The 15,560-nt window shown below is 35.4% G+C and overlaps 1 protein-coding gene across 1 annotated transcript in view; it reads right to left on the reverse strand.

Annotated features, from left to right (window-relative positions):
* Positions 1–11,738, reverse strand: part of ADGRV1 (adhesion G protein-coupled receptor V1) — a 264,541-nt gene extending 252,803 nt beyond the window's left edge. Inside the window, exon 1 of the mRNA XM_063423040.1 lies at positions 11,256–11,738. Within this exon, the coding sequence (XP_063279110.1) occupies positions 11,256–11,277 (22 nt within the window). The 5' untranslated portion in view covers positions 11,278–11,738. The remainder of the gene's footprint in view (positions 1–11,255) is intronic.
* Between the last annotated feature and the right edge of the window lie 3,822 nt (positions 11,739–15,560).

Consider the following 15,560-nt stretch of genomic DNA (forward strand, 5'->3'; position numbering starts at 1 on the left):
CATTTTCAATCAATAATTAGCTTCAAGTTTGACAGTTCAATTTCCACTTTCTTTGCTCTCTAGATTGTCTTTAAAAACACACAAAAAAATTACACGAAGGGTGAAGGGTTGGACACTTGCAGTAATCCCACAGATCATTTTCTGACATCTTATTCACCATGAAATATCCTTACACGTTTGCATATGTACTTGAATCTCATCCCATGATCCTTTCATATGTTCCTGTCCCAGAGAACAACTGTGATAGTTTGCCATTGCAATCTTTGTACAGTCAGACTTTGACTTTTGTTTCTGCACAGATATTTTCTGATATTTTCACTAATATTTTCTGTTAAGATATGCAAACTTAAAACCAAGGTTTTCTCTTACATTCTCCATTTCTATTACATCAGAGTCCAGTTTTGTGATGTAAAATAAAATTTTAAGTCCCAGTGAAGTCAGCAGGTGTTGAGACCATGAAAGATAAACTTTGAAAAGAGTCTGGCACAGCAAATTTCAAATGGTTGCATTATTCTGCAGAAGCTTACACTGTACAGTGCTGACCAGATGTTGGAAGGGCAAATTAAAACATAGATGCTGGATAGGGTAGATTGCTATCATAAGGATCTTAGAAGTCTTGGAAAAAAACAAGAGAACAAAGTTGTGCTCTAAACACCAAAATGTATTGCAATATCAAACTTTAATTGAATTTGTTCCCTCAACAAGCTTCGTTTAATCTGTAATCACTATTTTACCCTATTACTTTTTAGAATTTCTGTACAAAAGGTACAACCAGCATTTGTGTAATTAAACATATAAATAAAGTGTCACTTTGCTTAAAATGATCCTTCCAAGTGTTACAGTTACTAGACAAATCTGGTCAATTGCAGCTGTATAAACTGTGCAGAGCATATTACATTAATATTTGCATATTACTAACACTTAATATCAGACATGTTCGCAAAGCAGTTTGCTCTCATTTTTAAGAGTGGTAGTTATGAATATTTAGTCATAAATCATCACTACAACAGCAAATATCATGAGTACATTAAAACACATTTTTGTAAAATGTGTGTCAAATCTGAATCAGAGCTGAGGTCCAGCAGATACTCTGAATGTTTTATGTTTGTAGTCATATAATTTTAATCCTGGACTGAACAGAGAATAATATAGCCTTCAGACCACTAAAACAAACACAGCTTCAGAAAGACTTCAGGTCTTTGATTCATCTTTCAATAAATTCTGTCTGGGGAAGGATAAATTTTACGTTGTGAGGACTTGAAATAAACTGCTTTCAGGCAAGCTAAAGAACAAAAGGAGCACAGACATGGCTTATTAACTACGTATAAACTGGAAGTACAGACAAGAAAACTATCAACATTTTTCAGAGTACCTACAAGGAAAGTCTGGTGGATTGGCAAAGTTAGTTGATTTTAATCTCCTGTAACAACAAATTAATCTAGATATATTGACCACCCCAGAGGGAACAGCCAAACAAAAAAAAAGTAAGTGCAAAAAATTAGAACTAACTATTTTCTCTATGAAAACAGCTATTCTTTTCACCACCCACTTGAACAATGTCTGTTTATTTCTGAAAAAATGCCACACAATAAGGATTCTGCTGCATAGCTTCACACTACTCTAAACTTTTATTCCCAGGAGCACAGTCCTTCAAGATATTCACAGCTCTTACTGGGAATTCAGCGTGTAACAGACTGACAAAACAATGCTTGATTCTCACATATCTATCCATTTAGTAATTCTAGTGCAGCAAAAACTTACAGTGGGAAACAAAGATAATACATAAACATAAGCCCCCTGGGATTTAAAATAATTAGCATTTCCAAGGTATTTTTTTCTAGTTTTATGTGGAACTGTTCTGGAAAAAAAAATCTTCATGCTGGAAAAAGAAGAGCTGTCCAACTTCTGTACACTCTCAGACAATTACATTGTCTGCAGATGCAGGCATCATCCTTACAAAACTGAGGAATTTGTTGACCTTTTAGCTTCAGCTGTTACCTTGTCAAAGACTTCACCAATACCTTCCCACGGTACATGCTTCTAGTAAATAATACTGAAAACATGATCCTTGAGGGCAAGATGACAAAGTTTAGAATTACTTGAATTCTATTACTTCTACTAGAGAGCATTCTAAAACTATAGGATTACTCCTGCGGAACAAGAGAAGTTTCACAATCATACCATCAATTATTCAGCTGGTGTGTATCCTTCCTTGTTACGTTATTTGTACTAAGATTTACTTTGCACAGCCAGCCAGAAGTAGTTTTTACTCTTTTGTTATAATCTAAACCTTTTAAATCATGATTTTCTTTTTTAAATTGGTATGAGGTATTATAATAAAAATACCATACATCAAGAGTAAGAGAATGCATAACAAATGTATTAACATAGCTGAAAACATATTATAGGTCCCAGTATTTTACTTTACTAAAAATTAACTCACTTTGTACACTAAATTCCTATGTAAATTTATACGGGAACACAATTTGTTCTTTATTAGGTATATTGCATAACGTTCAGCAGAAGCCTTTGCAAGATCAGAGATTACAAGAGGACCCTTCATTGCTCCCCTCACCTCACTAAACCACAGTGACTCTAATTTGTAACTTTTTTTTTAAATGAAACTGAAACACTAGTCCTTGTTCTGCTAAGTTTTGGCGATCAGTATTCCCCTCTGTTTCAGTTAAATGTTATTGAGTTCATTTCTCTCCATGCAGAATATTGAGATATTCTAGTTAAATTAGTTTAATGAGCAGAAGTCATTGAAACGTTTTTATAACAACTACAAGCAATACAGCATCACACATCTTTAGAATATGTACAGTGTATGTACAAAAAGTGTACAAAAATCAATTATTTTGTTGTCATGTTCTGACTTAAGCTATTTCAAATAATCATTTGTAGTATCAGTGGTAGTTCAAAACAATGCTATGTACCAAGGGCTAGACAATGTTTCTAAGTGATTTATAATAAAAATTTCTGGCATCAAAACCAAACCATACCTTTCAAAAAACAATCTAGATATTTTAATGGTGTTAAAGGATTTTAAAATTAAAAAAAAAAAAATCCCATTCTCCAACCATATCATTTTAAAAAAGTAAAGAAATTTAACTTAATTCTGAGTTATGATCCCTAACTAACATTTTCTTTTAGTATGCATTTTATAGCACTTTTTGAAGCACATTTGTATTTTCCACTAAAATATGGAATGCTAGCATAGAATTAAACAAATCATATAATGATTCTACACAGTAATTTAAACAATACTGCCACAATGTATATAAGGAATAGCATTTCAATCTTTTGTCCACTTGGAGCCAAGGCAGGCTTATAAAACCAGTGAATCACCAGGATTAGCCTGCTGTTCCCAGTCACTTTCTGGAACAAATTTCAGATGAAGACTCTAAGGTTTATAAAGAATGAATGGTCTTTTCAGAAGATTTTTACACCAGCTACTGTGCTTAATAAATTAAACCCTTAAGAATGAAAAGATCTCCTGGCTGTTTTCTTTGAAGTATGAGAGAACCTATAGCCCAATGAAACATGGAGAAATCAAGAACGGAAATGAAAGGACTACTCCAGATTAAAAATCTGAAGTGAAATGATGCACAAAATTCAAAACAGGAATGGGAAGTGGCAAAAGAAAGAGTTCGCAGACTAGCAGATGGAACACGGGATTAAGTATTCTCTGCCTCAGAGATGTCACTGCTGTTTATAGAGAAGCAATGAGCTGAAGAAGTACCATTCCCACCCAGCAGATACAACCTGATTTCTCACCTGCCCATCATCATACAACTCACTGTACATTTCTACAAACCATAGACACAGAGGAACAAGAGTAAGTTGACTTTTCACTGCCTGTGCTTGTCTACTCCCTGTGATTACAAATACACAGCCAAGTCGAACATTAAAAAAACTGGCATGCCTAGTACTTTGCACTGAGTACAGGTATCAGTGGTTGCCAGAGAGAAGTCTATTCACCATAGAGATGTCAGCACCCAGCAGCACCTTTGGCTGAATACAATGGGAGACAGATAGATGTGCTCTTTCATACACAAAGTCATTCTCTGTAGTACACAGGAACAGCATACAGCAACAAGTTTCACAAGGTCATTGTCATTGCGTCACCTAAGTGTACACCTATGTGTACCAGTTGTAGAAACATACTAAAACTCTGCATATTTTCAGCATTTTTATTTTAGGCATTCTCAGACCCTCTTGATATTTCCAACAGTATTGGAGAACAACCTGGGAGAGCAGCAGGGATTGTAAAAACTTTGATTTACTAAAATTCTCCTTTCTGTGTTATCAAGGTTCCAAATTAAAGTAGAAATATTTTATTTCAGACTGTTTTTTTCCTTGCCTCAAAGTTACCACAGTTCATACATATGAAAAAATATGACACAACAAAACCCAGCATATGGATAGCAGACACTATCCAAGCCTGCTCTGCTGGTTGTTCTTTCTTCTTTGTTTTGGGCTTCTTGTTTAGATGTGGAATAAGTCTCTCACTCTAACACAGATTGAAAAATAGGGTTTTCCAAAGGTGCTATATTCCCTTTCTGCCTTCAACCTGCTCCAAGACAAATAAAAAATGAGAATTATACTGACTTTGTGTGCTAATAGTTTCAGAATCTGTCTCACCAATTTCCATGAGCATTCTGTCACTGAATGTCTTTATTTTCTGTTCTTCTACATGTTTTCCTGTCTTCCTCTTTACTACAAAGGCATGTCAGATACCTGACATTCACCTTCTTATTACTAACATCAGGAAGTGCTAACCAAAGCACAAATCCAAACTACTAGGTACTAAAAATCACTTGATCAGCTTTCACTATCCTGAAGTTTTTGGTCTCAGTTCCTACTTCCCTAGTCACTACTGCTGCCTTGACAGAACAGTACCACAGCATATCAGGTGCTAAAAATATTCATCTGCTTTTGAAATTAATGGCACCAGTATCAGTCAATTATTCTCCTGACCACTCTCTTTCTAACAGTTGCAATATCTTTTTTAAAAAAATCTTGTTATCTATTACCATACATATTACTGGGAATGGTGAATTTAATGCAGCATGAACATCATCATAAGATAATTCTTGCCCATTCAATTACCCTGTCTTGGAAAACAACATGCACTCTTCAAAATAGACATCTTTTCCTAAGGAAGGCCATGTGCTTAACTTTCCTGCCACCACATTTATATTTAAAAGTCAGAAAGGTACATTACCATCACAGCTAGGAACCATTACATAGAGCAGTAAAGGTGAGGCCAAGTCAGAGGCATAAGGAGAAATCCAAATCATCTCACTCTGTTATTAGAGGTCACTCAGAGTTAAAAAGTGTAAGAAGGCCAGAGTACTCCTTGCAAGTTTTCTGACAATCTATTTTCATTTTCTCAGAAGAATTTGACTGGATTTAAACTGCATTCTTAATTTTTATGTTCCAAAACATATAATCATCACTGAAGAACCATGTGTTATCTCTTATGGCAGGTAATGCTAGAGATTTTCTGAGGTAACCACTTGCTCTTATTCTGAGCAGAGAATAAAGGGCAAAACTCTCAAGCACTGAAGAATCCAGTACTTCTAGCAGCAAGCAGAGAAAACACAAATCTTCTAGAAAAAATTGCAGCTATCTTATTATTTTCATGTGAAACAGAGAACCAGGAAATAATTTTGACTAGCTGTAAGATCTGGATTATTTTTATCCACAGTACCTCCAATGCAACAACTCGGACTTATTAAGGTTGCTTTAAACTTAGAAAAGAGATCAGAGTCTGATGTAAATAAACTTTGGCTGAAATCTGCTAATTAGCAGTGTTAAGAAATAAACCAGCAGAGACCTTAATTTGCTTAATGTTAAAGCACACTCACTTCACCTGCATAACTTTGAATTTATCTCATGCAATTGACAAGCATCTATCCATATATAGGTCTAACTACATACTGTGAAAATCAAGACATTATTTTTGAACATTCCTACTTACAGGATATTTTTAAGTAAAAGGTAAATATTTAGTTTTCAGCTCCACACTGGAAAAAATTTTCCACCCATCTAGTTCTACTGAACACAGTAGACATCTTTCACTGACAGAAATTAATTTACCGGGTATTCCAGAACCAGGGCTAGCTTTTTACCCAGGTATTTGGCACCAAGTAATGGTAACTTCAGACACCCAAGCACTTATACCTGCTCTCAAACTGGTTTTTGCACCAAAAAAGGGGATTAAAAGGGGATTAAAAAAACCCAACAAACCAAAAACCAACAACCAAATTAAATCAAAGCCAGGAAATCCCCCCAATAAGATGCCTAGCACTTCCAGCTCACACTGGCAGAAGTAACTGCATGATCAAGCATTCCACAGGATCAAACCCATAACACATATGGAACCAGAAATCCAGCTGATGAAGGCCAGCAGGCTTCACTGCAAATCAACCATTTATTATACTACAGTAGAGAGCTTAACTTTCACAGTAATTCCCATCTGTAATCTCAGCTGTGGAGGTTTCTTGCATGTCGTCAACACTCTTACTTAACAAATGTTGAGAACATATGCTGGGAGCTGAGGACAAAACTATCGCAGTTTCACATACCTAGTATCTGCTGTGAATGAAGTTCTATGGCCTGAATGAATAGTATATATCAGAAAAAGAAATCATGGGTTTCTGCAGTACAGTGGGATGTTTGTTTCACACTTAAAACTAAAAATAGAAACAGTGCTTCAAGAAAAAAAACCAGAAACGTTAGGGTACAGAACAGCAAAATTAAGACACGTGGCAAGGATTAGATTACATGGTTTCAGGTAGATTGATAGATAGAATTGTAGCTATCCACAATGGATTCTTACAATTCAATACACTTGTATAAGCCAAACAGAATTTTTAATGTGTTACCCAATTATTACAATAATTGAATCAGTGAGATTTTCTTGAGTTCACAGAAGTATATTATTAAATACAAGAATTTAAGGCATAAGTAAAACAAGGTTCTTTTCTACAGTAAAATGTTTCAATTTTTCATTGCAACAAATTATGTTGACTTAATTAAAGAATCTATGTGTTACAAAGTCCCCCAAAGACTTCTTTCTGTAGAAGTAAAAATAGATCTGTGTAATTTGTAAAGATGATTAGCATGGAGCCCTCACTCTAATCTATGCTGTAGATTAATCTCTTAAATCTGGGCAATCTGGTTTTGGATAAAATACATAATACATTATTTATTTCTCAGAGAAGAGAACTCCTTAAGCAAAACTTGTTTGGATGCAAAGTCTTCTTATACTACCCTTATCATGTATTCTGCTTTGCCTGGCTTTCTAAACCTTTTAATCCATGTCACAATTTAATAATCACTATTTAATAATTATAATCATTCCCTTATTAACTGGGTATTTCTTTTCATTCTTCTAAGGCACCCTGCAGTCCAAGACAAGGAACACTCTTTGTTGATTAGTTATTTAAGACCAGTAACAATAACTATGCTGGAAAGAAAGGTGCTTTGAGAGGATTACACAAAGCTAGTTCTCAACAGCACCAAGCCAAAAGCAGCAAATTACAAACCCAAGTACTTCATTGCATGTAACCAAATTGGCTGGTTGAAATGCTAATTGCCATTCAGCAAAACTAAAGGCAGACAGGGGACCCTGAGCTTGAGAGAACGACAAGCATTTTTAGCCCAATTCTGCACCATTGTCTTGCTGAGAATTATTCAAAATCTATTCATAAAGGTAGCTCTTTTTCTAACCTTTAAAAATGTGGGAAATTTCTAAAGCTCTTACCAATACCTCAGATCTGTTGGCCTGCCAAACCCATAACAGATGGCTGAATTAAGGCCATGTTAAATCCTTAATGAAGCAAAGCTTGAAACAATTCAGAGTAGTAACATATTGGACCAGTCCAGGATAAGTGACTAAGTTTCCTTTGCCATCAGAAAATGAAAATCATAACTTTTTAATGAATTTATACAAGATTAGATAAACAAAAATATCATGGTATAGAAAAATATATATTGCTGTTACATTGTGGAAAAACCTCCGTCCTGATAAAAAAATCCACAAATACAAAACCTGTGATAAACATGCAAAGCATCTTCTCTGTTGTTTAATTTTGCCAGATAAATTTAGTCTGTTAAATATGCCTGTTTCAGTAAGTACCAGCATACTTACCTTAACTGCAACCTTCGTTTCAATTTACAAATTCGCTTCTATTTACAAATTATTTCAGGGCAAGAAACTACAACAACTTAAGTTTTGCAGAAAACACTTGTGAGTCAATCTATGAATTTTTTATTTCTATATTTGAGGCATATTTCAGAACATACAGTTTGAAAATTCTTTCTGCAAATGGCCTTAAGTTGTCATACAGAGTAAGCTAAATCTTGGAAGTGTTTATTTACATGAAGTATTTCCCAGAGAGATTATTTACTGAAAAAGTAACTTAAGCAGGTGAGACTTTGCAGAAATTTGTGAAATCATATGTGATTTTTTTTCCTGAATAAAATTTGTTATGGTGGGTCCACCTGGAGTAAGACAAATGGCAGGTAATATTGTTTTCCCCTGTCAATCTTTTTTTTTCCCCCTAAGAAATAGTAATGTAGCTCCTATTAGACATAATTCTTGAATTTGTTGAAGTATGACTGCCTACAACTGATGGCAGTGGCTTTGCAAAATTCAGTTTGATGATGGAGATACTATATAGCACCTGACTCTTAATACATATTGAGAGAAGCATTTAAACACTATGTGTGCCAATTTCTGCAGAGGAAAAGAACTGTTATATTCAAGTGTATATACAAAATTGGCCATAACTTAATTGGCCAGTTTTGTAGAGCTGAAATGCAAGTACAATTTCTACAAATAAGTACAGCTGGTCAAGAGGATTACACATTTAAAAGTTAATTATACATGTGATCATATTTTTAGAAGGTCAAGGCCTAATAATTAATGAGCAAATAATTTCAGCATATTATTTTTATTTACTCTTGCCTACCTATATTTTTGTTTTTCTTAGTGAACAAATAAATTGACTAAATACCAGAAACACCCTGGAAGAGGTTGGGATTACTCAGAAATACAATTTAGCTAAATTGCATTAGATACCCTATCTCAAATAATAGCAAGAGTCATACATAAATTTTACTATTCCAATGCTTTCAAAAACACCTTGGACTAAAACACTTCAGATGTGACTGAGACAAATTTTAAACCTCTCATGCTTCAAAGTGTGATCCAAGAACATATTTTTCCAATTTTTCAATTAAACATTCTAAAATCAAAGTTCTGTTAAGCTTATAGACCACTTTTAAAACCATGCTTATTAAAAACCCCCTCATTGTTACCATGTCACAATTCTAAACAACTATGGTAGCTGTGTAACAATATCAAAGGTGATTCGTAGGTCATCAATATTTTTCTCACATTGCTATAAATCCTTGCTGCCCAATGAACAAGATCCTCACAGACCTCTCTATTGGTATTCTTCTTTAGTGTTACACAACTAAAGGAATATACTTTCATAGCTTTTCCAATACTTTAATTTTAGTCATCGTATTTACATGCTAATTAAAATATTCATGTACGTCTTTCTAGATTTAAGCACTCTACTCCTTTTTAAATTGAATTCCAAAGCAAAAAAAAAAAAAAAAAAAAAAAAAAAAAAAAAAAAAAAAAAAGTTGAAGATAATAAGCTTAAATAACAAAATTCCATGGGTAGTAGAGATTTTAATACAGGTTATGATTGAGACTCAATTCCGAAAACTTTTTTAAATAAAGCTTACAACAATTTCTCAGGAAAGAATTGCACAGTAGATTTGAATGCAAGACGATCAATCTCATTCACTAGCATCAACAATTTGAAACTCATCCAGAATTGTTTTCCAACCTTAAAAATGCTGACAGCCCAGCATTAGTCTTCATGAAAACAGATACCATTTTTACCCATTGATTTTCATGTGTCCAGGACACAGGCCATAATTACAATCTAATAAACATGGGCTCCCATTATCAAAGTTAATTAATTTGCTCAGATGTAAATTTAGTAAACATCATTGATTTCTTCATCTAAAGCTATTAAAATAACGAAAGTGTATTAGAAAACTGCTAAAGCACAAAACTCAGCTTTAGAAATCAAACTAACCACAAATACCAGTAACAACCACAAATTAGAAATTGTATACGCTTGAAATATGGTAGCTCTTATATTGTCAAATATTTGCCTAATTCTAAGCCTATTGTGCCACAAATGTATTTGATTTCCTCAGGAATCTGGTTCTTTTTAGTCTTTCCACATGGAAATCCTGAAATCTGTTTAGTAGGAGAAGCTTGTTCTAGGCTTAAGGGACAGATAAACTAAATATATCACATTCTACCTTCAGTTATTAAACAGCCCTCATAGCAGAGTCCCAAAATACTTAGTACTTACCTGAAAGACCTATTCTAGAAAACATGTATAAAGTACTATCAACAACAACAACAACAACAAAACAAAAAAAAACACAAAAAAACAAAACAAAAACAAAAAAAAACACAACAACAACAAAAAACCCCACTTTTTGCCTCTGTATAATAAATAAGATTTTTTTAAGTCACATGTTATTTCACATTGCACTATGAAACAGTTACAGACTCCTTCAAAAACATGACTGATTTTTGGCAAGCAGTTCCATATACATTTGATCTTAACTTTATCTGGGTTAGCACGAATGAATTATGCAATGTCTTATATAGAATCAACACATTAAATGCAAGAAGTAAAAGCAGTATTTCTAATTGTTAATCACACGACATATTGTAATTATCATTCCTTATTAGACAATGATTTGAAAAATTCATTCTTACTTTTAACTCGATCCTCTTTAAAATACACAGTGCATAAGCAACTCCTCCCCTTCTATTTTCACGTAAATAAAACTGTCAATGTTTTGTTCTGAGAGTCAAAAACTGCCGGCTTGAGACTGAGTTGCATCCTGATAGCATCCCCTGAGGACAGGATTTTCCACTGGAAAGACAATTGTCTCCACCTCCCCGGCTTTGCAGAGCAGAAAGAGAAGCTGCTGGAACAACAGAAACCTTAGCAGACTGTCACCCTCCAGCAGCCCCTCATGGATGAGCGACAGGCTCAGTGTCTGCCGCTGCTAAATCCTGCCCCTGCCGCAACAGGTGCTGTCTGCAGAACATTGGGCTGGACAGGGAACATCTTTGCCGCTGATACAGGATGCTTCCAAAGCAACTGCTGCCTCAGACAGAGGGACAACACACGTACCTGGACCCTGGGACAGGAACATCCGCGTCCTCTGGACTCCGCCAGCTGCCTGCACACCCTCTGTCACTCACGCATTATGCATTCCCGTCTCCTACTCCTCCCTCTGTCCTGCGCAGCGTCCAGCACTCTCCTCCCTCTCCTGACTGTTGCTGCCTTCCCACTGCTGTGGAGATAAAAGGGGGTGGGATGGAAGAGGACAAAATTTTTTCAAAGCCCAGCAATTGCCCTGCACTGCTGTAGTTGAGATAGAGCCAGCCCCTCCCGCCGGCGCCTTGGCAGGTCTTCCACTCAGCTTGGACCGCACTGTTGTATTATTCTGCACAGCAAAACTGACAGGTTTTATTATTGGATTATGACAGATTTTAGATTCAAGTCCTCAGTGGCATCTGAACATGCAGCTCATCTTAATTCACAGCTATTCAGTGCCCTGGATGAAGAAATAATTCTCCATTAGAGAAAAGATTTCCAATCCTAGATGAAGCATTCCAGACTCAGATATTTCTCTAGCTAATAGCAAATTCACATTTAATGGTCATCACCATCCTAAACAAATCCTGAGCCACAAGAAAGACACTAAGACAAAGCTCAGATCTTTTAAGTGTTGGCCCCCAAAATCACAAATTCTCATACTTAATAGCAAGTAAGTATTAAAATTTCTTCTTATCCAATAAAGGATAGAAGGAATAAATACAGCACAGAAGTATTTGGACAAAACCAGGACAGAATCTAGAACACTGTATGCCTTCTGATGTCATTAGCCTGGTCACATCAACCTGTACTGAGTTATGATGATATGGGAATAATGTAAACAAACATGGAAAGGCAAAGAAAATGCTAGAGAATGATGAAAAGTTAGAAAAATTACTTAGTAAAAGACATTTTACTAAGAAGCATTTTGCTTATAAAAAATGCTTTAAAGTAGAAGCATTCCACCTAACAAGCCATCCAGCCTAGTGTAGACTCATAGGATAGGATAAACTGATTCTAAGAGGTGGTTATTTCCCTCCTCTGAATAAAGAGGGAGTTCAAATAGTAATCTCAGACTACTACCAAGCTTTGTTAGGTAAGAAGAATCCCTCTATATACTCTGTTTATAGTTACAGAGGAAATCAATGTTGACAAATAAAAATTGGCAGTGTAACTGATAAAGGCATAGATAATCTAATATGTATATGGAAAAGTAGACATTAATAATCAGAACAAACCAGTTTCTTATTTCCTCCAGTGGAGGAAATATTGGGATGATTCACCAAACATTGTAAAAATTCTTTTTTTAAAAAAAACCCTCAGGTGTATTCTTTTCTTCTAAACAACTATTCTGTGCATGTAAAAGGAATTTGGGGTGTTCTGTTTGATAATCTGCTTTATACGTTTAATCACTTATTGCACTAGTTCACCTTGGTTTATATATGAACATATTTTTGATCAATACTTTATTATGCATAATTCTCATGTACCAGCACCAGTTTATCTGGTAAAAAAGAAAAATGATAAAAGGAGTAAGAAGCATTCCTTTAAAGGCCAATACTATTAGTGCCAAATTTGGCATCAGGCAGAATTTAATGTATGAGCATGAGAGATAAGTAGCATGTGTAGCATGTTTTTCAATACCGTACTGTTATTATATTTCAGCCTCAAAATCTAGATACCCTATTGTTTTTCCTCTTTGGATTAACTGGCTAAAAGAATACTTGAAGTATAAGATTATTTTCATCTTTTATTCTACAATGTTGTTTCAGCTTATACTTTACTTTATGTTTTCCTCTTTTCATCTAGTTTCTGTACAAAGCTGACCTCCCACCGGCTATCAGAGAATGCCTTAGCAGTCATTAGTTCTCAATTACAGAAGGCCTGAGCACATTAAACGTTGCTAATTACTGAGCTAGAAAACTAAGGCAGAGTGAGAACTGACTTGGGCTCAGTAATTCACATGGTTATTCTCACGGGATCTTTCCAAAAACTGCATTCAGATCCAAAATTACTTGTACCTTTTGCTGTGCTCTCTGACTAAACATGTGGTACTCTATGTTTTCTCTCAAACCCTGAGGATTTCCTGATAACTTTTTTTCATTTTCATCATACCACTCCAAGGATCTGTGCTTCCTTTTATTGCACTTGAGGATGAGAGAGAGCTCGCATAGAATTTTGTCAGTGATGGTCCTCAAGCAGCTGACAGTGATTGACATCAGACACTCCACATACACTTTTAACAACTCAGCATGCAGCCCACATTGCACTCCCAACCCTTACAAATGTCAGAGAAAAACAATCAGGACTGGTACTGGACTTACAACAGACCTGGCATTACACAGAACTATGCCTCCAGGTCAGCCTTCACTTCTCTTTTCAATAAAAGCAGTAAATAAGGTGTATTAAGTACACCCCTTGCTTCTGTGTTTGTTTGGATATCCTTTGTTCTGAAATCATTAAAACTCTGTAAGCAAAAAATGGCTCTGCTGCAAGTAAACCAATACTGAAAGCACCAGCAATAATGGACTCTAGTTTGTTTGTTTGTTTTGAAACCTTGCCTTTTCCCTTCATTGGCATCATCTCAAAGAAAAGACCACAGAAGAGAGAGTTAGAAGAAGAAACAAATCCCTGAGAAAGAACACATGACTTAAAGGAGCAAGAAGAAAAAACATCTAACAAAGGCTTTTCAGGCATGTCTGTTTTCTCTTCTTTACATTTTCATTTCTATTAAGGAAAATTCTTGTGTTATATTGGTGCCATTTGGTTTTCAGTAAGAGGTACTGAAATCTTAATCTACAAATATCAGGAAAAAAAATCAAAAAACAAATGCTATAATGAAAGTTCTATTAATAAATGCCACTAAAATTCACCTTTGTTTTCACTTCCAAAATCCAAGCTTCAGAATTCTGCGCTAAGCACCTATTTGGATGCAAGTACCAAACAAAGACATTCAAAAAATTCTGAACTTTTAGTCCTGCACAGGCATCTAGGTCTACCTGGCGCCTTTTCTGGTGCTTTACCTGAAGCAAGCTCAGCTATTCAGAATGAGGAACAAGAAGCATGTGCATAGCTCTTTTATAGATCAATGCTTAATTATGATATAACAGACAAGTTATTTTTACCTCTTATTTATAAATCAATCTCTCCAATATGATGCATTTCAAAAATATGTAACATCCACCAGAGATAGGCAGATACTGGAGCCAATCTTGCTCCTTTCTTCACAGAGCAATCACAAGATATAGAATACTTTCCAACAAGCAATTCACTTGGTCTTGGTAGTCAACTCTTGGTCGTTTTGGGATTTTTTGAGTGGATTTTCTTTAAATGATGGTCCATGATGCTGAGCGCTTTTGCAAGACAGAGCAGGCTAAAGAGGGCCACAAGCACTAATATCTTTCCCTGTGCATGTGCAGCTATAGCTTGATTTTTGATCCTGTACAGATATTTCTTTGTTTTGCTGACATCTAGGTTGCATTCCCCTTTCTCTTTTATTTATTTAGTGTGATTCCCACTGGACACCACATCCAACTGGCAGTATTGAAAGAAACAGCAGCCAGAACTATAGAACATGGGTTTAGTAGCATAGTCTTCACGGAACTATGCTAAGTCAAGCTTCAAAAGAGGGCAGAACCAACCAAGACTTATACCAAAGAGGTGCGTTCATCTCACAGCCTAACTAGTGGGTACTAGCTGGCTGCTGATCTGCTATCCCACAGCAACTTAGGATCACAGTTGAGTTGTCTCTTCTTCAAAATGTGAGATGAGGTTTCTGAACATTTTTTTGTTGTTCTACTTGCTCCCTCTGGAGACTCCTATCCAGCCACCCCACACCAGAGAAATGCACAACCACTGCCAAGTGTCATCTGATGCCAGGCACTTGCACTGCCCTTTTTCCTGAACTTTACTGCATCCTTTAGTTGGGCTGAGAGTGCTTTACTATTATCATCTTGATTTTACTGCATAGGTTCCTGATGAATAAACAAACACATACAGGAAAGAGAAAAAAATAGACAAATGCAAACAATGCTCGTAAACTGAGAAGACTGAATGACAAAATTTGAGTATTATGCTTCTGAGTGAGCAGTTTATGCCAGACAAGTTCATGTGCAGACATATGCAGATAAAATCAGAATTTGATCTTCTATTTTATAGAAATGTCCAGGATTTAAAAAACTGAAAAATGAGAACTTCCAAGCACATTGTGTTTTTTTTCAATGGACAAACATTAATTTGCTTATTCTTCCTATGATCAATTTTGTAAAGGTTAAGCTTTTTATGGTACAGCTGCTTACTTGTATGCAGATAAAGCATGCTGATGTTAACATTTTAAAA

This window comes from Prinia subflava, chromosome Z, assembly GCF_021018805.1.
Source record: "Prinia subflava isolate CZ2003 ecotype Zambia chromosome Z, Cam_Psub_1.2, whole genome shotgun sequence".
NCBI lineage: Eukaryota > Metazoa > Chordata > Aves > Passeriformes > Cisticolidae > Prinia > Prinia subflava.